Source organism: Pan troglodytes, chromosome 12 (assembly GCF_028858775.2).
Source record: "Pan troglodytes isolate AG18354 chromosome 12, NHGRI_mPanTro3-v2.0_pri, whole genome shotgun sequence".
NCBI lineage: Eukaryota > Metazoa > Chordata > Mammalia > Primates > Hominidae > Pan > Pan troglodytes.
In genome coordinates, this window is record NC_072410.2 from 119,485,404 (window position 1) to 119,510,911 (window position 25,508).

Sequence of the window (25,508 nt, forward strand, 5' to 3'; positions counted from 1 at the left end):
ATGGAATGTTCTTCCATTTGTTTGTATCCTCTTTTATTTCATTGAGCAGTGGTTTGTAGTTCTCCTTGAAGAGGTCCTTCATGTGCCTTGCAAGTTGGATTCCTAGGTATTTTATTCTCTTTGAAGCAATTGTGAATGGGAGTTCACTTATGATTTGGCTCTCTGTTTGTCTGTTATTGGTGTATAAGAATGCTTGTGATTTTTGTACATTGATTTTGTATCCTGAGACTTTGCTGAAGTTGCTTATCAGCTTAAGGAGATTTTGGGCTGAGACAGTGGGGTTTTCTAGATATACAATCATGTCGTCTGCAAACAGGGACAATTTGACTTCCTCTTTTCCTAATCGAATAGCCTTTATTTCCTTCTCCTGCCTAATTGCCCTGGCCAGAACTTCCAACACTATGTTGAATAGGAGTGGTGAGAGAGGGCATCCCTGTCTTGTGCCAGTTTTCAAAGGGAATGCTTCCAGTTTTTGCCCATTCAGTATGATATTGGCTGTGGGTTTGTCATAGATAGCTCTTATTATTTTGAGATACGTCCCATCAATACCTAATTTATTGAGAGTTTTTAGCATGAAGCGTTGTTGAATTTTGTCAAAGGCCTTTTCTGCATCTATTGAGATAATCATGTGGTTTTTGTCTTTGGTTCTGTTTATATGCTGGATTACATTTACTGATTTGCGTAGATTGAACCAGCCTTGTATCCCAGGGATGAAGCCCACTTGATCATGGTGGATAAGCTTTTTGATGTGCTGCTGGATTCGGTTTGCCAGTATTTTATTGAGGATTTTTGCATCAATGTTCATCAAGGATATTGGTCTAAAATTCTCTTTTTTGGTTGTGTCTCTGCCCGGCTTTGGTATCAGGATGATGCTGGCCTCATAAAATGAGTTAGGGAGGATTCCCTCTTTTTCTATTGATTGGAATAGTTTCAGAAGGAATGGTACCAGTTCCTCCTTATACCTCTGGTAGAATTCGGCTGTGAATACATCTGGTCCTGGACTCTTTTTGGTTGGTAAGCTATTGATTATTGCCACAATTTCAGATCCTATTATTAGTCTATTCAGAGATTCAACTTCTTCCTGGTTTAGTCTTGGGAGAGTGTATGTGTTGAGGAATTTATCCATTTCTTCTAGATTTTCTAGTTTATTTGCATAGAGGTGTTGGTAGTATTCTCTGATGGTAGTTTGTATTTCTGTGGGATTGGTGGTGATATCCCCTTTATCATTTTTTATTGCGTCTATTTGATTCTTCTCTTTTTTTCTTTATTAGTCTTGCTAGCGGTCTATCAATTTTGTTGATCCTTTCAAAAAACCAGCTCCTGGATTCATTAATTTTTTGAAGGGTTTTTTGTGTCTCTATTTCCTTCAGTTCTGCTCTGATTTTAGTTATTTCTTGCCTTCTGCTAGCTTTTGAATGTGTTTGCTCTTGCTTTTCTAGTTCTTTTAATTGTGATGTTAGGTGTCAATTTTGGATCTTTCCTGCTTTCTCTTGTGGGCATTTAGTGCTATAAATTTCCCTCTACACAGTGCTTTGAATGTGTCCCAGAGATTCTGGTATGTTGTGTCTTTGTTCTCATTGGTTTCAAAGAACATCTTTATTTCTGCCTTCATTTCATTATGTACCAAGTAGTCATTCAGGAGCAGGTTGTTCAGTTTCCATGTAGTTGAGCGGTTTTGAGTGAGATTCTTAATCCTGAGTTCTAGTTTGATTGCACTGTGGTCTGAGAGACAGTTTGTTATAATTTCTGTTCTTTTACATTTGCTGAGGAGAGCTTTACTTCCAAGTATGTGGTCAATTTTGGAATAGGTGTGGTGTGGTGCTGAAAACAATGTATATTCTGTTGATTTGGGGTGGAGAGTTCTGTAGATATCTATTAGGTCCACTTGGTGCAGAGCTGAGTTCAATTCCTGGGTATCCTTTTTAACTTTCTGTCTCGTTGATCTGTCTAATGTTGACAGTGGGGTGTTAAAGTCTCCCATTATTATTGTGTGGGAGTCTAAGTCTCTTTGTAGGTCACTCAGGACTTGCTTTATGAATCTGGGTGCTCCTGTATTGGGTGCATATATATTTAGGATAGTTAGCTCTTCTTGTTGAATTGATCCCTTTAACATTAAGTAATGGCCTTCTTTGTCTCTTTTGATCTTTGTTGGTTTAAAGTGTTTTTTATCAGAGACTAGGATTGCAACCCCTGCCTTTTTTTGTTTTCCATTTGCTTGGTAGATCTTCCTCCATCCTTTTATTTTGAGCCTATGTGTGTCTCTGCACGTGAGATGGTCTTCCTGAATACAGCACACTGATGGGTCTTGACTCTTTGTCCAATTTGCTGGTCTGTGTCTTTTAATTGGAGCATTTAGTGCATTTACATTTAAGGTTAATATTGTTATGTGTGAATTTGATCCTGTCATGATGTTAGCTGGTTATTTTGCTCGTTAGTTGATGCAGTTTCTTCCTAATGTCGATGGTCTTTACATTTTGGCATGAGTTTGCAGTGGCTGGTACCGGTTATGCCTTTCCATGTTTAGTGCTTCCTTCAGGAGCTCTTTTAGGACAGGCCTGGTGGTGACAAAACCTCTCAGCATTTGCTTGTCTGTAAAGTATTTTATTTCTCCTTCACTTATGAAGCTTAATTTGGCTGGATATGAAATTCTGGGTTGAAAATTCTTTTCTTTAAGAATGTTGAATATTGGCCCCCACTCTCTTCTGGCTTGTAGAGTTTCTGCCGAGAGATCCGCTGTTAGTCTGATGGGCTTCCCTTGTGGGTAACCCGACCTTTCTCTCTGGCTGCCCTTAACATTTTTTCCTTCATTTCAACTTTGGTGAATCTGACAATTATGTGTCTTGGAGTTGCTCTTCTCGAGGACTATCTTTGTGGCATTCTCTGTATTTCCTGAATCTGAATGTTGGCCTGCCTTGCTAGATTGGGGAAGTTCTCCTGGATAATATCCTGCAGAGTGTTTTCCAACTTGGTTCCATTCTCCCCATCACTTTCAGGTATACCAATCAGATGCAGATTTGGTCTTTTCACATAGTCCCATATTTCTTGGAGGCTTTGTTCATTTCTTTTTATTCTTTTTTCTCTAAACTTCCCTTCTCGCTTCATTTCATTCATTTAATCTTCCATCACTGATACCCTTTCTTCCAGTTGATCGCACCGGCTCCTGAGGCTTCTGCATTCTTCACATAGTTCTCGAGCCTTGGCTTTCAGCTCCATCAGCTCCTTTAAGCACTTCTCTGTATTGGTTATTCTAGTTATACATTCGTCTAAATTTTTTTCAAAGTTTTCAACTTTGCCTTTGGTTTGAATTTCCTCCTGTAGCTCGGAGTAGTTGGATCATCTGAAGCCTTCTTCTCTCAACTCGTCAAAGTCATTCTCCGTCCAGCTTTGTTCCGTTGCTGGTGAGGGACTGCGTTCCTTTGGAGGAGGAGAAGCGCTCTGCTTTTTAGAGTTTCCAGTTTTTCTGCTCTGTTTTTTCCCCATCTTTGTGGTTTTCTCTACTTTTGGTCTTTGATGATGATTATGTATAGATGGGTTTTTGGTTGGATGTCCTTTCTGTTTGTTAGTTTTGCTTCTAACAGACAGGACCCTCGGCTGCAGGTCTGTTGTAGTTTGCTAGAGGTCCACTCCAGACCCTGTTTGCCTGGGTATCAGCAGCGGTGTCTGCAGAACCGCGGATTTTCGTGATCCGCGAATGCTGCTGTATGATCGTTCCTCTGGAAGTTTTGTCTCAGAGGAGTACCCGGCCGTGTGAGGTGTCAGTCTGCCCCTATGGGGGGGTGCCTCCCAGTTAGGCTGCTCGGGGGTCAGGGGTCAAGGACCCACTTGAGGAGGCAGTCTGCCCGTTCTCAGATCTCCAGCTGCGTGCTGGGAGAACCACTGCTCTTTTCAAAGCTGTCAGACAGGGACATTTAAGTCTGCAGAGGTTACTGCTGTCTTTTTGTTTGTCTGTGCCCTGCCCCCAGAGGTGGAGCCTACAGAGGCAGGCAGGCCTCCTTGAGCTGTGGTGGGCTCCACCCAGTTCGAGCTTCCCGGCTGCTTTGTTTACCTAAGCAAGCCTGGGCAATGGCGGGCGCCCCTCCCCCAGCCTCGCTGCCACCTTGCAGTTTGATCTCAGACTGCTGTGCTAGCAATCAGCGAGACTCCGTGGACATAGGACCCTCCGAGCCAGGTGTGGGATATAATCTCCTGGTGCGCTGTTTCCTAAGCCCGTCGGAAAAGCGCAGTATTTGGGTGGGAGTGGCCCGATTTTCCAGGTGCCGTCTGTCACCCCTTTCCTTGACCAGGAAAGGGAACTCCCTGACCCCTTGCACTTCCCGAGTGAGGCAATGCCTCGCCCTGCTTCGGCTCGCGCACGGTTCACTGCACTCACTGACCTGCGCCCACTGTCTGGCACTCCCTAGTGAGATGAACCCGGTACCTCATATGGAAATGCAGAAATCACCCGTTTTCTGCGTTGCTCACGCTGGGAGCTCTAGACCGGAGCTGTTCCTAGTCGGCCATCTTGGCTCCTCCCTGAAATGTTATTTTCTGAGGTTTGAAAAATGAATGAAATTGATTCTCTAAGGTAGTCAAATATATTATTGGATTTTCTTCTTTATCTTAAAAGAAGTAGCTGACTTTTGCTACTTGGATTTTATCGGATAGTATCATGGACCAAGACGTTCTTAAGTTTGAAGAACCATCATTGCAGTAAACAAGAAAACTGAAAAGGATAGTGTTTTTTTTGTTTGTTTGTCAGTGACATTCAAATCCCATGGAGAACACTTTACATGAAAAGATAGAGATCTGATCGTTGACCGCTGAGTGAAGGTAATGACGCTTGAAAGATAAAGGGCAGTATTGCAACTGCAAATAAAAGACCAACATGGAGGGTCGTTATGATCGCAAAATGCTGAGCAAATTCATGGTAATGATTCTGGATTTTTTTATAATTATATTTGAAATGCATGAAATTTCAAATGATATTTGAAATGCTTTTGCACACTTTTAGTTTACTGCTCAGTAGAAATCCATTTTCTCAATATGAGTTTAATGAATACTTGTCAGTTAACACAACAGTAGTTCTTTGTGACTATCTCAAAGTGCATACAAACAGTATGACTTCTCTCCTGCAATCATGTTTCTTTGAACTTTTGACATTAATAGATCTTCTTTGTTGTGTGGTTCAAATCTCCATGTGGCAAACATGCCTAGTGATGGGAACAGTGAACCTCTAGGCAGTGGTGGCTCTGCCCATGTGTAGGTCTAGGGGCAGGCATGTGACTAAGATGGACCAGTGGCAAGCAGGGCCTGCAGGTGTGGGCAGAGTGAGGGCTACATCTGCCAACTCCTATTTGAGCCCACTGCTGCCAAGTGAGCTGGGCCAGACCAGAAAGGACGGTCGGGGTGGGAAGGTGGGTGACAATGATGACTTGGGCTTGTTTCAAGTTGCTTTCCCTTCGGTTTACCACCAAAACCAGGAAGCAAGCAGGGCAGGTTGTAAGCCACACGAGGATATGCGTGCCTCCTTTCTGTTCTGGGAGGTTCTCCTGGAGTCCTGAGATCAGTGCAGTCAGGTCAGAGGGGCAAAGAGACTGTGGGCTTTTGGCTTTTTGTGCCATCAGTCTGAGGGACAGATGGACCAGGCCAGCGCTTCAGGGTCTGCCTGTTGCCAAGTGAGGAAAGACTTTTGAAATGGAAGATGGAGATTAAATTTTCTTTTCTTTTTTCTTTTTTTGAGACAGAGTCGCTCTGTCACCCAGGCTGGAGTGCAGTGGCGCCATCTCAACTCACTGCAAGCTCCGCCTCCCGGGTTCACGCCATTCTCCTGCCTCAGCCTCCTGAATAGCTGGGTCTACAGGCGCCTGCCACCATGCCTGGCTAATGTTTTGTATTTTTAGAGACAGGGTTTCAGGGTGTTAGCCAGGATGGTCTCGATCTCCTGACCTATTGATCCGTCTGCCTTGGCCTCCCAAAGTGCTGGGATTACAGGCGTGAGCCCCCGCACCCAGCCGAGAGATTAAGTTTTCAAATGCCTTTTTATATCCATGGAATTGATAATTTGGTTTTAGGATTTTTCTCTTTTGATCTCTTTGGTCAGTTACATTAATAGCTTTTTAAATATTGGCCCAGCGTTTGCATCCTTAGAAAGAATTCCACTTGATTGTGGAATAGTCCTCTGCTGGATTCGGTTTACGAGTCATTTACTGAAAATTTTCACGTTACTATCTGTGTATTTTCTTGGTTGAGTTTTGTTTCACTGCTATGCTGGCTGCATAAAAAGCACTTGGGAATTTTCCTTCTGTTTCTGTGTTGGAAACAACTGAAGGTAATATTGGTGTTGCCTGCTCCTAAGGTGTGGTGCTGTTACAGTGTTGACTTTTTAATCTGTGGTAACTAGTTGTTCAGATTTCTTGTCTTTCTTTTCTGATCAGTTTTGGTAACTTACATTTTCCTGGAAACTTCATCATTTATTCAGTGAACAAATATTTATTCCCTGCAATAAGGCACTATTATGTGCCTGGAACACAGCATAGGAGGAAACAGACAAAATCCCAGCCCTCGTGGATTTACCCACCCAAGACGCACCCTTGCAGAGGCATTTCTGTAGAGGAGTGAAGTCTCTGAGAATTGAGGATTTGTCTTTTAGGTTGTTCCTTTTTTTTTTTTTAATTTCATCAGTTGAATTTTTTTCGTTTATTTTTTATTTTTATTTTTACTTATTTTTTGGGACAGAGTCTCGCTGTGTGGCCCAGACTGAGTACAGTGGCGCAATCTTGGCTCACTGCAACCTCCACCTCCCAGGTTCAAGTGATTCTCCTGCCTCAGCCTCCTGAGTAGCTGGGATTATTGGTGTGTGCCACCACACCCGGCTAATTTTTGTATTTTTAGTAGAGATGGGGTTTCACCACGTTGGTCAGGCTGGTCTCGAACTCCTGACCTCGTGTTCCGTCTGCCTTGGCATCCCAAAGTGCTGGGATTACAGGCGTGAGCCACCGCGCCCGGCCAGTTGAAAATTTTAATACAAAAAATTCAAAACAATTTCTATTCATTTGCTCAGCATTTTTCTATCTTAATTACCCTCTATGTTGGTCTTCATTTGCAGTTGCTTAAATTATTTGTTTCCATTCTTTTTATTAATACAAGCATTTTAAACACATGGATTTTCTTGTGAACACTTTTATTGTTTTGTGGATGTTTTGCAGCTTTGAATTTAATTTTGAATTTCAGGTCAAATTTCTTTTTTGACCTCGGATTCACTGGAGAGACCCTTCTCAATTCTGTCCCTGTCGCCTGCTGTGTTTTGGGGGTTGTCTGTCTTTGTGTCCTTTCCACTGCAGACTTCCTTCCTGTGCTGGAAGTTTTAATTTCCGTCTATTTGTCTTGGGTTGTCTTGCCATATCTTCTTTGAGTTCTGCTTTGCATTTTTCTCTTTTACTTTTCTTTTCTTTTTTCTTTTGAAACAAGGTTTTGCTGTCACCCAGGCTGGAGTGCAGTGGTACAATCTCAGCTCACTGCAACCTCTGCCTCCTGGGTTCAAGCGATTCTCCTGCTTCAGCCTCCCAGGTAGCTGGGATTACAGGTGCATGCCACCATACCCAGCTAATTTTTGTATTTTTCGTAGAGACAGGGTTTTGCCATGTTGGCCAGGCTGGTCTCGAACTCCTGACCTCAAGTGATCCGCCCACCTGGACTTCCCAAAGTGCTGGAATCACAAGTGTGAGCCACCATGACGGGCTTCTTTTTAAAAAGCTTTTTCTCCCGGATGGGGCGGCTGGCCGGGCAGGGGGCTGACCCCCCCCACCTCCCTCCTGGACGGGGCGGCTGGCCAGGCAGGGGGCTGATCCCCCCACCTCCCTCCCGGACGCGGTGGCTGGCCGGGTGGGGGGCTGACTCCCCCACCTGAGAAATCGGATGGTTGCCGTGTCTGTGTAGAAAGAGGTAGACATGGGAGACTTTTCATTTTGTTCTGTACTAAGAAAAATTCTTATCCTGTTGATCTGTGACCTTACCCCCAACCCTGTGCTCTCTGAAACATGTGCTGTGTCCACTCAGGGTTAAATGGATTAAGGGCGGTGCAAGATGTGCTTTGTTAAACAGATGCTTGAAGGCAGCATGCTCGTTAAGAGTCATCACCACTCCCTAATCTTAAGTACCCAGGAACACAAACACTGCGGAAGGCTGCAGGGTCCTCTGCCTAGGAAAACCAGAGACCTTTGTTCACTTGTTTATCTGCTGACCTTCCCTCCACTATTGTCCTATGACCCTGCCAAATCCCCCTCTGCGAGAAACACCCAAGAATGATCAATAAAAATAAATTTAAAAAAAAAAAAAAAAAAAGCTTTTTCTGAGACAAGGTCTTGCTCTGATGACCAGGCTGTAGTGCAGTAGTGCGATCGTGGCTCATGGCAGCCTGGAACTCTTGGGCTCAAGCTCTCTCCCGGCTTCAGCCTCCCAAGTAGCCGAGACTACAAGCCTAGCTCATTTATTATTTATTTATTTATCTCTATCTAATCTATATAGTCAGTCACTTAATCAATCAGTGAGATGGGGGGTCTCATCATATTGTCAGGCTGGTCTTGAACTTTTGGGCTCAAGCAGTCTTTCCGCCTTGGCCTCTTACAGTTGTGGAATTATAGTCTTGAGCCACCACACCCAGCTTCTTTTTTTTTATTATTAAAACAATTTTTTAAATTGATGCATATTAAATGTATATAGTTTCAGGGTATATATGATAAGTTAATACATTTATATGATGGTAAAAATCAAATCAGTGTATCTGAGATATCCATCACCTTAAATATTTGTTTTTTCTTTATGTCAGAACCATTCAAATTATTCTCTTTTAGCTATTTTGAAATGTACGATAGACTATTGTAAACTGTAGTCAACCTGCTGATATACCAAACACTATGTCTTATTTCCTCTATCCAACTGTATATTTGTACCTATTAACCAACTTTTCTTCGTCCAAGCCACCTGCTACTTTTCTCAGTCTCTGGTGACCATCAGTCTACTCCATTTTCAGAAGATCCACTTTTTTTTTTAGCTCCCACAGATGACTGAAAACGTGTTGTCTTTCTATGCTTGGCTTAGTTCACTTAACATAATGACCTCCATTTTGCTGCTAATGACAAGATTTCATTCTTTTTTTTTTCTTTCTTTTTTTTTTGAGACAGGGAGGGTCTCACTCTGTCACCCAGGCTGGAGTGCAGTGGTACAATCTCGGCTCACTGCACCCTCTGCCTCCCAGGCTCAATTGATCCTCCCACCTCAGGCCCTAGAGTGGCTGGGACTACAGGTGTGCATCATTACACCAGGTTAATTTTTTTTTGTATTTTTTGTAGAGATGGGATTTCATCATGTTGCCCAGGCTGGTCTCAAACTCCTGAGCTCAAGCAATCCTCCTGCCTTGGCTTCCCAAAGTGCGGGGATTATAGGCATGAGCCACTGTCCATGGCAATTTTATTCTTTTTTATGGCTGAGTAATATTTCACTGTGTATGTACAGCACATTTTCTTTATCCATTCATCTGTTGATGGGCACTTAGGTTGATTCCATGTCTTGGCTATTGTGAACAATGCTGCAGTATACCTGCGGGTGCAGGTATCTCTTCAACATACTGATTTCCTTTCCTTTGAATATCTACCCAGTAGTGGGATTGCTGGATGATGTGGTAGCTCTATTTTTAGTTTTTTGAGGAGACGCCATACTCTTCTTCATAATGACTGTACTAATTTATATTCCCATCAGTAGTGTATGAGCGCTCCCTCTCTCTACATCCTTGCCAGCATCTGCTATTTTCTGCCTTTTTAATAAAAATTATTCTATCTGGGGTGAAATGAAATCTCATTATGGTTTTGATTTGCATTTCTCTGACAGTTAGTGATGTTGGGCATGTTTTCATAGACCTGTTGGCCATTTGTGCGTCCTCTTTTGAGAAATGTCTATTCAGATCTTTTGCCCATTTTTTAATTGAGTTATTTTGGTGTTTTTTTTTTTTTTTTGCTATTGAGTTGTCTGGGCTTCTTATCTGTTGTGGTTATTAATCGCTTGACAGATGGATATTTGCAAATCTTTACCCCATTCTGTGTCTTCTTTTCTTTTCTTATCTATTTATGTTTTTGAGGCACGGTCTCACTCTGTCAAGCAGGCTGGAGTGCAGGGGTGCAGTCTCTGCTCATTGCAGCCTTGGCACTCAAGCCTCCCACCTCAGCCTCCTGAGCAGTTGGGACTACAGGCGCACACCTCCACACTTGGCTGACTTTTATATTTTATGTAGAGACGGGATTTCACCTTGTTGCCCAGGCTGGTCCCAAACTGTTGAGCTCAAGCCATTTGCCCACCTTGGCCTCCGTCAGTATTGGGATTATAGGCATGAGCCACCATGCTTGGCTGCTTTTCTTCTCTTCCCTGTTTTTAGAAAGATGATTCCTTCATTAAGTTTTATGATTTTTGTTGATATGTTTGATTACAATTTTCAGCCATCATGTGTCAATACTTCCCGGTTTGTGTTTTCCATCCTTTGATGTCTTTTTTTGTTTTTCTTCCCTGCCCGTCTCCCTTTGTAGTGCCTTTGTTTGGCACCTGTGCTCGTTTCTTTTGATCGCTGGTCTTTTCATGGTGAATCTTTTCCTGGTCCAGCAGGATCTGTATGTGGAGCTGGGCCCGGCCCCCATCGCAGGCTGGCAGGAATGCTGACAACATACTGTTGTGTTTGTGAGGAAATTCTTTGAGCTGTCATTTACCCCAAGCCCAAGGAGAAGGGCAGATGCAGGCCGCCCAGGATGCAACACCTCTCCCCTCAGCTTGGAGAGCCAGAAACAGCCTCCTGAGAAGACACCAGGCAGCCCTGCCTGCCCTACTCTCCTTCCTACCATGTGTATGGGAAGTACCTGCCCCCAGCCTGGGCACCTGTTGCTGTCGTCCCCTCCAGGGTTTCAGCATTGCTTCCAGGGCATGCATGTGGTCTAGGGACTGCTCCCTGGGGCGTGCGGGGCTGTGGCTCCCCCAGCCCGCCTCCAGCACCTGCTCCTTCCTGACCTCAGCAGCCAATGCCCTCTGTCTTCAGATACTATGCCTTTGGATTATAGATGTTTCTAAGTTTCACTGTAGATGGAGTTTATATTTCTGTTTTTTCTTCTCCTTTTTTTTTTTTTTTTGAGACAGAGTCTCGCTCTGTCACCCAGGCTGGAGTGCAGTGGGGTGATCTCCTTCTTCCTGCTTTTGTGTGATTTCCCAGAGTCTGACAGGAAAGAAATGAAGCCTTCAGCCCACCGCTTAAAACCTGAAGTCCAGATTTGACTTGATAAAGTAGCTTTTGTGGCGAGGTTTAGGGTAAAAACTGGAACATGGACTCAGTCAGGAAAATTGGTTAAGAGGTTGTTAAAATGTAATTTAAGCACCGAATGGGGAGAGGAGGGTGGGGATGGAGAGCGCTGGAAAAGCCAGAGCCCAGGTATTGGGTGTGGGGCTCACCCCCATGTGTATGAATGAATGGGGCAGGCTGGAGGGAGGGGCACATCCCCCTGTGTATGAATGGGGCAGGCTGTGCAGAAGGGGCTCACCCCTGTGTGTATGAATGGGGCAGGCTGGGAGGGGAGGGGCTCATCCCCGTGTGATGAAAGGGGCTGGCGGGACTGGGGAGGGACAGGGACCAGAAGGGTAGTTGAGGTCCAAGCTTAGTTGAGTGGACGTGCCCAGGGGCGCTTAGTGCGGGTCTGGCTCGGGCAGTTTAGGAGGTGCCTGGGCACCAGATTCGCATTTGGAAAGCATGGGCTTAACTTACAGAAAAGGGAGCATGCCAAAGAGGAAGGTGTGGATGAGAAAAGTCAGAATCGAACTCCAGAAGCAAAAATGTAGGTGAAGGGAGAAAGAAGAGCAGGAGGCGATTGGGAAGGCCTTGCAGGGTGTGCAGATGGTGGAGGTGCCCGTGTGAGGGAGTCCAAGGGCTTGGGCAGGGTCAGATGGTGGAGGTGCCTGTGTGAGGGAGTCCAAGGGCTTGGGCAGGGTCAGATGGTGGAGGTGCCCGTGTGAGGGAGTCCAAGGGCTTGGGCAGGGTCAGATGGTGGAGGTGCCTGTGTGAGGGAGTCCAAGGGCTTGGGCAGGGTCAGATGGTGGAGGTGCCCGTGTGAGGGAGTCCAAGGGCTTGGGCAGGGTCAGAGGGTGGAGGTGCCCGTGTGAGGGAGTCCAAGGGCAGGATTGGGGCTGGAGGTGGCTGTTGGGTCTGACAGTTGGGTGACTCTGATGACTGAGTGGAGGTCAGATCAGCATAGGGTGAGGAACTGGGTGCAGCTGGCTGGAAGGGCTGGAAGAGCACTCCTCGCCTGCTTACCCATTGTTACATCTGCTGTGAGTGGAAGGACAGAGATAGGGCAGTAGTTTGGGAGGGACATTGAGTCAAAGACAGTTTTTTTTTTTTCCAAGGAGAAAGGGACATGTGAGCTGTTAACTAAGAAGCCAGAGAAGAGAGAGAGGTGAGAATAGAATGGCTGCTATGGGGGTTTCCTGGAAGCCAGAGATGGCTCTGTTTCCTTGGGGACCTGTGAAGTGAGTTCTTTCGTTGCAGCTTAGGGGGTTGGGCTTGCACCAGGGGCTTGCAAAGAGATTACAGGTAATATCTGCCCCAGGCAATACAAAATGGAGGAGGTGAGGGTGGAATGAAAGCCCCTTAGCTACGTGGAAAGGCTTGGACTTCAGCGGGTAAGTGCAGGAGCGAATGAATGAATGTGTGTTAGGGCTTCTGGGCTCTCAGAAATAGAGCATCATCACCTCAGTTCTCCTGGAGGGTTTATTTTCCTTTTAATGCACTTCAATTCTTTGACTGCATTTTTTCTTTTGGGTGTAGGAGATGAGAAATGGGTATTTAGGTAACACAGAATGGGGAAGTTAGGACTTTGCCCCCTTTCCTTCTTTTCCTTTTTTTCTTCTCTTCTCTTCCTCCCTCCTCCCTTCTCCTCCCCTTCCTTCCCCCTCCCCTTTCCCCATACTTTCCTCTTCCTGAGGGTCATCCTGGTGATTGGTGAGCAGCGCTTTGTAGCGGTCCTTTCTGGAGGGAGACTCTCGGTGTAGGAGAACAGGTTCATCTGCTCCTGGCCTGTGTCTGCCCTGCTTCAAGCTGAAGCCCCTCTCCACCTGCCCTCCTTAAACCTTCTAAGTGGAGAATTCTGATAGCAAAGCTTTAATGGACACGGTTTGCTACCTGTTTCTGGAAACCACTTACTTGCTTAACCTAGTAAGCAAATGAATACAGTTTTGAGTTTCCCAAGGGAATGGTGTGTGCTCAGTTAATATGTCTAGGTACTGATATTTCTACCTACTCTAAATAGTTGTAAGGTTCCTGATGATTCTTTCCTGCTACGATCCAGAACTCTCAGCATTTCCAATTCCTTTCCCTGGTTTGGTTCCCTGCAGGGTGGTGGCAGACTAGAAATTTGGCTTTGTGAGAAAAATGCCTTGGCCTTTCTTTCTTTTATTTTTCATTTTTTTTTGAGATGGAGTCTCACTCTTGTCGCCTAGGCTGGAGTGCAATGGCACGATCTAGGTTCACTGCAACCTCTGCCTCCCTGGTTCAAGCAATTCTCCTGCCTTAGCCTCTTGAGTAGCTGAGATTACAGGCGCTCACCACCACGCCCAGCTAAGTTTTGTGTTTTTAGTAGAGACGGGGTTTCACCATGTTGGCCAAGCTGGTCTCGAACTCCTGACCTCAGGTGATCCGATCGCCTTGGCCTCCCAAAGTGTTGGAATTACAGGCGTGAGCCACTGTGCCCGGACTTGCCTTGGCCTTTCTTTATGAGAACTGGGGAAAATACACAGAATTTTTAGTATAAAGGGACCTGTGTTCCAGCTTCTACCAAATGTGCCATTTGTGTTGCCAGCTACCCTACTTTACCATGAGAGAGCCATAGCCGGGCTGAACGTTGGGAGTGTGGGTTCTTTTTCCCCTTTGGTAGCTTTGAGGCAGAGGCGAAGTCACATGACCTTGCTCATCCTCAGTTTCTTTATGTACTAAATGGGAATAATCTGCATCCTGTCTTCTGTGTACTTCATTGAATTATGAGGATGAACCAAGACAGAATGTGTGAAAATGTTTTTTGACATATTATACTATAAAAATTTGATCTTTTATAATAAGGTCATTGAAACACCTGTAAAACGATCATTCTGACTAGACTTAGTGGTCATTTTATCATTACTTTAATCAAAGAGGTAGAATTATACACATGGAGATCTGTCACCAGAATGGCCCAAATTAAATAATTTTTGGAAAGCTCTTAAATTAAACTTTTTATTTCACTGTGATTTTTAAAGATACCTTTTAGATAGGTGTATACAAATGATTCTCCACTTCCATTTTTTTTAAAAGAAGTATGTTTTCTTGTATGAGCTTGAATAAGATAGTTTCAAATTTGCAATGCTTTTCCGAAACTGCAGCCTCTTCACTCCGTCTGAAACAGATGATCTATTTAGACTTGTTTTTCTGCCTGCTTACCATGATTCCTCTCCAGGTATGCAGCTCTCGGCTCTGCAAATTGCTTTAGAGTGGAGTAAATTGAATACTGGTTCATTGTTGTCACTCAAGCAGCTTCTGCATTTTCTGACTTGCCCTTCGTTTTTCAGTATAGTAGCCACTGATACAATTTACTTATTTTTGGTTTTCTTCTATTTTAAAGTGATGGCATTTAATCCTGCCTTCTGTCTAACTTTGAGCTCCTGGGTTCATTTTGATAAATGTTAATATGTTGTTATTATGGTCTGTGCCAGTATTTTTGATACTTAATCGTCTATCATCTTGTCTTTTAATCTTTTTGAGTGTTTGTCTCCTCTCCCCTAATGAGAGTCCAAGTTTCCTGAGGGCAGAGGTGGCACCTCATACCTCTTTGATGCCTCCACAGCACCTGCTACTAGGCAACCCTTCATCACTGACTTGAGGCATAGACAAGCTTTTCTGTGGAAAATAATCATTCCCTTTTAGGTGGGTCCTCTCCTGGGTGCTATTTTTGGGGGCTTTTGGGCTTTTTAACGTCTAGGGTGATAACACAGTCCTGCATTTGAAAATCGTGGGGTTCTTGTCTGAAGGTGGACCTGTCCCGGTGTTCTCTTTCCTGACCTGGGTCTCAGCCTTGGAGTAGTCAGGGCTTTGTCTTTCAGGAATGGCTTGCCCTCCTCCTCATCAGAGTCATCTTTCTCCAAGCCAGAGCTGTTTAAATTGGATAGCGTCAGAGGCTCTGTGAACTTGCTGATAATTATATGCAAAATTTTCTGTGCATATATGCACATTTTTGGCAGAAGGCCTATAACTTTATGAGTCTAAAGCTCCAAAAATTGTCCAGGGAAGTTGCAGCAGAGGGTAGAGGAATACCAACAGTGGGACCCTTAAATGTATCTTGAAGAGTTGAATTGGCTCACACAGATATTTTCTCCAGGTGTCTAATCATGGGAATGTTGCTCTAGACATGTGTATTCTCGGTTTTATTGAAATGTATTTTAGCTGTTGAAGTTTTGTGCTGCTATTTTGGGAAGGTTGGGAACATAGATAATATTGGTTGTTTTCTAAGAACAGTTAATGAAATTGTTCTCTCTCAACTTTTTTGCAGTGGACACCCAAGAGATGTCCTTGTTTTGCTCTAGTTGTGGAAACCAAGTCAAAACTAGGCAGACTAAATGGTCAGGGCAACCGTTCACTTGTTTCTCTTACCTGGTTTTGAAAGAAATGAATCAAAACACCAGAAAGAACATGTAAGAGTTGGATGTGACTGCCGAGGAGGTGGGAAGTGGGTGTCAGGTGTATTCGGAGCTCCGTATGGGAAGGGGGCGTGACCGAATGGGGGCATTTAGTGAGCTGTAGGATGCAGGGTTAGTTTCCTGTTGCTGCCATAATAAATTCCCATAAACGTAGTGGCTCAAAATAACATAATTTTATTATTTTACGGTTCTGTAGGTCAGAAACCCAAAATGAATCTCCCTGGGCTAAAGTCAAGACATAAGTAGGTCTCTGTTACTTCCTGGAGGCACTAGGGGAGAATCTGTGTCTTCACCTTTTTTAACTTTCAGAGGCACCCACATTCTTTGGCTCACAGACTCTGTTAAAAGAAAAACTTCAGCTGAATTAAATTTAAAGGAGTTTAATTGAACAATGATCAATTCGTGAATTGGGCAGCCCCCAGAATCACAGCAGATTCAGAGAGACTCCAGGGATGCCTTGCGGTCAGAACAAATTTATAAACAAATAAAGGGAAGTGACATACAGAAATGGGAAGTGAGGTACAGAAACAGCTGGATGGGTTACAGGCTGGCATTTGCCTTATTTGAACACAGTTTGAACACTCAGCAGTGTATGAGTGGTTGAAGTACGGCTGCTGGGATTGGCCAAGACTCAGTTGTTACAGGTGCATACTCCTAAGTTAGGTTCTCAATCTTGTCTGCATATTAAGTAGGTTATGTTTCATCCACAAGGACTCAAATATGAAAGCATGGAGTCCTTCTCAGGCCATATTTAGTTTGCTTTAACAACTCCCTCATTCATCTCTAAATCCAGCAACGGCCACTGGGTCCTCCTCACAGCTGCCATTGTTACTGGTGGAGGGTGTCCAGGTTCTTGGCATCTTGAGCAAAGAACTGGACAAAACAAAGTGAGGAAAGAATGAAGCAACAAATGCAGAGAGTTACTGAAAATGAAAGTACGCTCCATGGGGTGGGATTGGGCCGAGCAGCCGCTCAAGGGCCCTGAATGCAGAATCTTCTCAGGTCCAAATACCTGCTAGAGGTTTCCCATTGGCCACTTGGTGTTTACCCCATGTAAATGAAGTGATGGCCCACAATCAGTGTGATTGGTTGTAGAAAGCAACCAATCAGAGCAACCAATCAGAGGCTACAGTGAAGTTACAAAGTTACAGCTTTATGCAAACATCTGATTAGTTGCAAAAAGCAACCAATCAGAGGTACTTTCAATTTCCCTACTGCCATGCAGAAAAGGTGAGGGTTTGCAAAGGGTGTAGCCTCTGGTCTTTTGGTTACTTGGGTGGGGAAAATTAGCGTTTTCCTTTCAGTTTAGTTCTAGGAAGTCAGCGTGAATTGGCCTTAGGTTCCCTGCCTCCAGATCCTGTTCTCCTGCCTCACCACCTCTCTGATTCTCTTCTCTGTGGTCACATTTCTCTGGGGCTACAGCCAGGGAAGGTTTTCTGATTTCAGTGACCCATGCGATTAAATAATCCAGGAGAGCCTCCTCATCTCAAGCGCCTTAATCCAAGCACATCAGCAGAGTCCCTTTACCGCGTAAGTTCACATTCACAGGTTCTGGGGATTAGAATGTGGATATGGGTGGAGGGCCATTATTATGCTGGCCACGGGAACTTGATCCAGGTGCAGTTAATGCTTGCCCTAAGACAGATGGATTTGAATTTATAAGCCTGCAGTGCTAGTCACAGCTCTAGTAACCAGTTGTACAACTTTTTCCTCTAAGCCTCAGATTCATCACCTGAGATCTTAGTTTTATCTTCTAATTATTAAACATATTAACCATAGCTATTGCAATTCAGGCTGTTGTATACAGCCTACATTTCTCTTTCAGGAAATCCAGCCACTTCTGAGATTGTTGGGGGCTGATAGCTCTCAGCTGGGCCCTAATAGCTCTCAGCTGGGCCCTGCTCCAGGAATTGCCCTCAGCTGAACAGAGGCACTTTGCCCAAGGTCACACCCCTCCTCAGGAAAAGCCTGCATCCAATGACTGACCCATGGGGGTAGGGGTTGGGTGGTATAAAACCCCGGCCATCTGGCCTTAACTCTGAAGGGCCATCTGGCTCCAGAGCTCCCCATTGGATTGGCTGAGGCCTCCATTGCAGATGTGATGCATTTCATCTTCTCCCTCAGCCCAGCCCTTCCTCCTTCACCCCAACATGGAATAGTTCCCAAGAGCGCTCTCTAGTAAGTCTCCTTTAGATACCGATAGAACTTTAGAGCTTGCTTCTCAGGGACCCTGTTTGAATCCTCTGTAGCCGTTTTTCTGTTGGTTGTTGTTTCTTTTGGTTTTTGATCATGTGGTTTTGTTTTATTGTATGACTGGCTATTTTAATTATTTATTCATTTTATTTTATTTTATTTTATTTTATTTTATTTAGACAGGGTCTTGTTCGGTCACCCAGGCTAGAGTGCAGTGGTTTGATCATGGCTTATGGTAACCTCAAACTCCTGGGCTCAAGTGATCCTCCTGCCCCAGCCTCTTGAGCAGCTAAGTCAACAGGCACGAGCCACCATTCCCAGATGATTTTTACAATTTATTTTGCAGAGATAGAGTCTTGCTATATTGCCCAGATTGGTTGGCCAGAACTCCTGGCCTCAAGTGATCTTACTGCCTCAGTCTCCCAAAGTGCTGAGATTAGAGGTGTGAGCCACCATGCTTGGCCTTATGACTGGCTATTTTTGATTAAATGTTGAACATTTTTTGGTGTCAGATTTTAGACTTGGGATGTTATCTTCCTCCAGAGGACTGACTTCTGGCAGGAGGCTGGCTAGCCTAAGAGCACTGGCCTGCTGCAATCAGGATTGAGATGACTTGGAGCTTTAGCCTGTGCAGGTTGGTCTGATTCTCATTTGCCTTCACTCCTGGGCTGTACACCTGTGGGGTTAGTGCTTTACAGGCTCTTCTCCCAGGTGGGCCCTGTGCTTGGGTTTTTGTGCCCTGAGCTCCACGAGTCTGTCAAAGCCCTTGTCAGCATCAGCCTATCAGCCAGGCTTTCCAGACTGGCAGGTGCCTTTAGGTGAAGAGTGACCAGGTGCTGGGCTTCCCCCCTAGGCTTCCTCCTGTCCTGGATCTTGGCATTTCTTTGTTGCCTTGGTAGTTATCTGAGGCTGTGAAACAGATTCAGGCTATTCTTTTAGTTTTTCTAGTTGTTATCTGCAGAAGAGTTGGTTTAAACCCCCTACTCTGCTATTGCTGGAAGCTATTTTCTGCTGTATTGTTGAAGTATAATTTGTTTAACCAGTCTTTTACTGTTGAAATAATAGTTTTACTAAAAATTAATTTAAACATTGATGTGTAGATAATTTACATCTTTATTGCTTAATTTATACCCATTTACAATGATTTCCATATGCAAATTTGAAGTGGAATTGTGTTGAAAGTGTGCAAAAGTCAAAGGCATTTAATACATATTTCTAAATTGCTTTCCAGACACTCTGTACTAATTTATACTTTATCAACAGTAGATGAGATAAACTGCCTTTTTAATCTCTATTAAATCTAACTTCATAAATGTGCATGTGTTTTTCTTCCCTCCTGCAGGCACGTGCCTTAACACCTCAAACTGCAGAAACAGATGCCATTCGGTTTTTGGTTGGGACGCAGTCTCTTAAATATGATAATCAGGTAACTATTTTTAACAAATGTATACATGATAATTACTAAGCCTATTCTTAGTTTTATAACCATTTTGCTCTGATTTTCCAGCAACATTTGAGAAATTAATGCCACATAAACAAAATAAAACTTTCATTTGGATTTAAGTCTATCTTCAAATCAAAGAATATTATCCATCTATATGTATCGACTGTGTTCAGTAATTTAAACTTCCTCTGTTTGGCATGACTTTCGTAGTCTTGTTTGGCTCTTGTGGTTATATAGATTTGGCTTTATGAGCAATTGAGAAGCAAGGATATGTGGTCACCACTACCCCTTCTTCTTGGCCTGTGGATTACTTCTTTAATTGCTCATGGAACTCTTTCTAGGCAAGTGTGGGGTGTGTCACAACCTCATCCCCACTTGACCCAGGCCACTTGATCTGTCACTGCCCCTTGATCCAGGTGGGGATACAGATGGGACTCTTTGGTGTTCTGGTCACTGTAGCGGACACTTAGGAGATCGGATTCGGTTCATGGCCTGGCAGTAACCACGTGACCTTGAGCACACGGATTCCCCTTGCTGGACTCCATTTTCCTCATTGCTAAAGTGGAGATTAAAATGAGATGCTGTGGTGATTGCAAAGATGTGCATTGTCTTTGACACTGGGAAAATGTGCGGGAGGCCATGTCAGACATGATCTAGGGCTTCTGTCCGGCTTATCTGATCACACAGGGGAAATGGCATTCAAATAGCTGTCGAAGAATACGCAGGCCTGGATAGGATGTAGTGAAACTGTCACTCTCGTATGTCGATAAAGATTTAAAGTCGGCATAGTCATTGGCAACTAGTTCAGTGATACATCCTTAGAGCTTCATAAATAAATGTTTATATACTTAATCTGTAATTCCTGTATTCCAAACCTAGGAAAAATCATTATACACGAAGAATATTAATTATAATGATACTTACAGTTATAAAAACTTACAAGCAATCAGAATATCAAAATGCGTGAATGTTAGGTTGAACAATATGAAATTGCCACTTGTAATGGCAGATTCATACTTCCCTCAGGTTGAATCTGGTTACTCACAGTGAATAGTATTCCCTTATTACACGCATTAAAAGTTATAGACTCCTAAGAAACATGACAACTTAAGAATCGTTAGATGATTTGGTGGGATGTTAAAATTGTGCTTACAGTATGATCAACGTGGTGTAAAAAAGCAAAGTGCACAATTGAATCTCTTCTTAGAATAAAGACTGGAAGGAAATAGGCCAAAAAGGACTAAAAATTGAGCCAAGGGTTATCTTCAGATGCTTTTCACAGGGGATGTGTTCCAAGAGCACCCAGCGGATGCCAGGAAACCTTGGTGAGTACTGAACCCTAAACATAACATGCTTTTTCCTATACTTACATATAGGTGAAGTTTAAGGTATAAATTAGGCACAACAAAAGCTTAACAACATAACTAATAAAAACACAATGATTATTAGTTATGAAAGTTATATGAATATGGTCTCTGTCTGTCAGAACACCTTACAGTACTATACTCACCCTTCTTCTGGTTTTTTTTTTTTTTTTTGAGACAGAGTTTCACTGTGTTGCCCAGGCTAGAGTGCAATGGCACGATCTCAGCTCACTGCAACCTCCGCCTCCCAGGTTGAAGTGATTCTCCTGCCTCAGCCTCCTGAGTGGCTGGGATTACAGGCATGCACCACCACGCCCAGCTAATTTTTGTGTTTTTAGTAGAGACGGGGTTTCACCACATTGGCCAGGCTGGTCTCAAACTCCTGACCTCAGGTCATCTGCTGGCATCAGCCTCCCAAAGTGTTGGGATTATAGGCATGAGCCACTGCGCCCAGCCACTCACCCTTTTTCTTGAGAAGATGTGCAATAATATAAGGCCTGCATGATGAGATGAAGTGAGGGGAATGACATAGGCATTGTGATGTAGCGTTAGGCTATTACTGACCTTCTGAGGATATGTCAGAAGCAGGAAAATCTGTTTTGGGTGATCCGGATCATCAAGCCATAAGGTGTTGATGGTTGGATGTCAGGAACAGACAGTGTGGGTGGCTCAGGGGCAGGTAGCTTCTGTAGCATGGATATGCTGATCAAAGGTGTCGGGAACAGACAGTGTGGGTGGCTCAGGGGCAGGTCGCTTCTGTAGCATGGATATGCTGATGAAAGGTGTCGGGAACAGACAGTGTGGATGGCTCAGGGGCAGGTAGCTTCTGTAGCATGGATATGCTGATGAAAGGTGTCGGGAACAGACAGTGTGGGTGGCTCAGGGGCAGGTCGCTTCTGTAGCATGGATATGCTGATGAAAGGTGTCGGGAACAGACAGTGTGGATGGCTCAGGGGCAGGTCGCTTCTGTAGCATGGATATGCTGATCAAAGGTGTCGGGAACAGACAGTGTGGGTGGCTCAGGGACAGGTAGCTTCTGTAGCATGGATATGCTGATCAAAGGTGTCGGGAACAGACAGTGTGGATGGCTCAGGGGCAGGTAGCTTCTGTAGCATGGATATGCTGATCAAAGGTGTCGGGAACAGACAGTGTGGATGGCTCAGGGGCAGGTAGCTTCTGTAGCGTGGATATGCTGATCAAAGGTGTTGGGAACAGATAGTGTGGGTGGCTCAGGGACAGGTAGCTTCTGTAGCATGGATATGCTGATCAAAGGGATGACTTACGTTTCGGGTGGGATGGAGTGGGATGACTCCAGACTTCACCACACTACTCAGAATGGTGTGTGATTTAGACTTATGAATTGCTTATTTCTGGAATTTTTCATTTAATATTTTTGTGTTACACTTGACCACAGGTAACTGAAACCTGAGAAAGCAAAACCTCAAATTGGGATGAGGTGGGGGCAACATCTATTCAGGATGTAAAATTCTTTTCTTTCTAATGTTTTGTTTTCTGAATGTGTATATATGTATGTGTGTTACTTTTCTACTGGAAAAAATATAAGAAGGGAATCACTTATTTATAAAAATAGTTACCAATGGCCACCTGAAAAGGAAGGAGAACCCACCATGAAGATGGCCTGTGGTTTCAGGGATGGTGCCTACAGGGGAGTTGGGGAGTAAAAGCTACATGGGCGATAGTGGCACAGAGATAGGATGGGAGGCACGCCAGTCTGCCTTCCAAATGCAGCTTCATAAAGCAGAAGTCAGCAGAAACCCAGGAATTCAACACAAAATGGGGCCATGGAAAGCATGATAGTTATGAGCAAATTACTGTGTACCTGCTCTTAGCCAGAATGTAGTAATGGCATTTCCATTTGGTAATGACATTAATGAAGAACCATTGGTACCAAAGTTATCAAAATAGAAGAAATAAGAAGAGGCCAGGTGTGGTCGCTCACGCATGTAGTTCCAGCACTTCGGGAGGCCAAGGCGGGTGGATCACTTGAGGTGAAGAGTTCAAGACCAGCCTGGCCAACATGGTGAAACCCTGTCTCTACTAAAAATACAAAAATTAGCTGGGTGTGGTGGCACGCACCTGTAATCCCAGCTACTTGGAAGGCTGAGGCATGAGAATCACTTGACAACTGGGAAGATGGAGGTTGCAGTGAGCCGAGATCGCACCACTGCACTCCAGGCTGGGTGACAGAGCGAGACTCTGTCTAAAAAAAAAAAAAAATCGCCCAAAATGACATAAAGTGTTTTAATCTACCTTAATTTGTTTTTTTTTTTTTTTTGGAACGAAGTAACATTCAATTAATTAAAGAAGCTTTCCAGTTTTTCTGTCTCCTTTCTTCTAAATTGAAGAGTTCTGATAATTACTCAGATTAGTTTCCCAGGATCTTATTTTTTTGAGTCAACAGTATGTTTTATTACATACCTCATCTATTTCCACACTTGCCTGCAGTTGTCTGCGTGTGAATCCGTATGGTAGGTATGAAGCTGTGTTTTTGACTTGCTGGTTTTGTCTTTCTGTTTCTGGTAAAGGCATGTGACATTGTTGAGCTGTTCATTCATTCATCCACTCAACAAATGCTTACTTCGTAGATTAACAGAACTCTTTAATTCCTCTTTTATATGTGCTGGGTACACAAAACCTGAACAGATATTCGTGGCCTGAGTTCAGTGTTTAGTGAAATGGTGAAATGGACAAGCAGATATTCATAGTACTATTAGTATTACCGTCTGGTATATTTTGGCCCTGTGTCCGTACCCGAATCTCATGTTAAATTGTAATCCCCAGTTTTGAGGGAGGGGCCTGGTTGGAGGTGATTGGATCATGGGTGTGTATTCCCCTCTTGATGTTCTCGTGACAGTGAGTGAGTTATCACAGGTCTGATTGTTTGAAAGGGTGTGGCACATCCCCCTTCATGCTCTCTCCTATTGCCATGTGAAGATGTGCCTGCTTCCCATTCACCCTTCTGCTGTGATTGTAAGTTGCCTTAGGCCTCTCCAGCCATGTCCCCTGTATAGCCTGTGGCACTGTGGGTCAATTAAACCTCTTTTCTTTATAAACTACCCAGTATCAGGTAGTTTTTTTTTTTTTTTTTTTTTGAGACAAGAGTCTTACTCTCTCACCCGGGCTGGAGTGCAGTGGTGTGATCTCGGCTCACTGCAACCTCTGCCTCCCAGGTTCAAGCGATTCTCCTGCCTCAGGCTCCCAAGCGATTACAGGCACAGGCCACCACACCCAGCTAATTTTTGTATTTTTAGTAGAGACAGGGTTTTGCCATGTTTACCAGGCTGGTCTCAAACTCCTGACTTCAGGTGATCTGCCCGCCTTGGCCTCCCAAAGTGCTGGGATTACAGGCGTGAGCCACCGTACCTGGCCTCAGGTAGTTCTTTATAGCAGTGTGAGAACAGACTAATACACCATCTCACAGTATTCTCTGTGTCCCCATCTTGCGGTGTGCTTCCTGGCCCTGTCTTGCAGCATCCTCCCTGTCCCCATCTCCCAGCATGCTCCCTGTCCCCATCTCACAGCGTCCTCCCTGTCCCCATCTCCCAGCATGCTCCCTGTCCCCATCTCCCAGCATGCTCCCTGTCCCCATCTCACAGCGTCCTCCCTGTCCCCATCTCCCAGCATGCTCCCTGTCCCTGTCTCCTGGCGTGCTCCCTGTCCCTGTCTGGCAGCATCCTCCCTGTCCTGGTCTCCCAGCGTCCTCCTTATCCCCGTCTTGTGGTGGTATTGTGCAGTTCTTTGGCTGCTGTTTGCCCTGGGTCTGTTTGGAGCCTCCCCGGAGTTGGCTGTGTGGGCGGTGCTGGCACTGAGATCAGTAAAGCAGGCCCTGCGCTCACAGTCTTCCCAGGGCTCACAGTTGGCTGAGGCTTGTGGAGTCGGGGAGGTGGGTGAGTGGCTGGAGGAGGCAGCTGGTCCTGGAGCAGGGCCGGTTAGGGCTGGTTCCCACATGCTGCCTCAGTCAGCAGAACAGGTTTTCTGGTGAGGCAGGTGGCCCCACGCAGTGTGGAGCTGGTGCGTGGCAGAATCGGGACTGAAACCTGCATGTCTGCCTCTCTCTGCTCGCTTCCCTCTCCTTTGAATTTGCAGTTCAGCTCTGAGGCATGTGCCATGGGTATGCTCTTGCACCTGAATGTACACTTTTGTACAGACACACGTGGAAAGGGTGCACCCGTGCTGTTGCCATGCCGTGTCTCTGTGGGGTGAGATGTCCTGAAAATCAGGACAGCTCCATCCTGAGCAGCCTGGGCCCCATGGTTCCGGCTGCGAGCAGCCCGCCTGTGCGCATGTGCACAGACCAGGAGAGACGCCGGGAAGGCTCCACTGGCTGGGGACTGCAGCCCTGCCCCTGCCTTCTGTGACGATGGAGTCTGGTCTCCTCCTGCACAGTCGGAAGCCGCCGTCCCTCACTCTGGAGCTCCAGCTCTCCTGGGGAGTGGTGGCTGGGAAGGGTTAATAGCTCCTGGTGTTGCCTCAGGTCCTCGCTCCTTTCAGTCATTAATTCCCTGGAAAATGCCCGGTACCTGCATCGTTACTGCATAATGCAGCTGCGCTATCTTTCTGAAAATGTGGGGACTGTCACAGTTGCTGACTTTCCTCTGAGGGATGAACTGATTTGTGTCTGTTTCCTCCTGTGGGACAGGACCCTGTCATAGCTCCCTGTGCTTAGGCGGGACAAGGATTTCTGGGGTCCTTGCTCGCTTTCTGGGGTTCTCCTTTGAGGAGGAGCTGGTGTTCTTCCTGGGGGGTGTGATCATGGCTTAGCA

The 25,508-nt window shown here is 44.9% G+C and overlaps 1 protein-coding gene across 20 annotated transcripts in view; it reads left to right on the forward strand.

Moving 5' to 3' along the window:
* EIPR1 (EARP complex and GARP complex interacting protein 1) overlaps positions 1–25,508 on the forward strand; it is a 179,061-nt gene that overhangs the window by 5,924 nt on the left and 147,629 nt on the right. For 14 of the 20 annotated variants that reach the window (XM_063789369.1, XM_063789370.1, XM_063789376.1 and 11 more), the window contains exon 2: positions 19,259–19,342. Coding sequence is in view for 6 of the 20 variants with exons in the window: in XM_016946297.3 (XP_016801786.1) it covers positions 19,259–19,342 (84 nt within the window). In the remaining 14 variants the exon portion in view is untranslated. Of the gene's footprint in view, positions 1–12,410; positions 12,456–17,145; positions 17,254–19,258; positions 19,343–25,508 lie in introns of those variants that run through there. The other 6 variants (XM_054677670.2, XM_063789379.1, XM_063789367.1 and 3 more) reach the window with 2 other exon arrangements.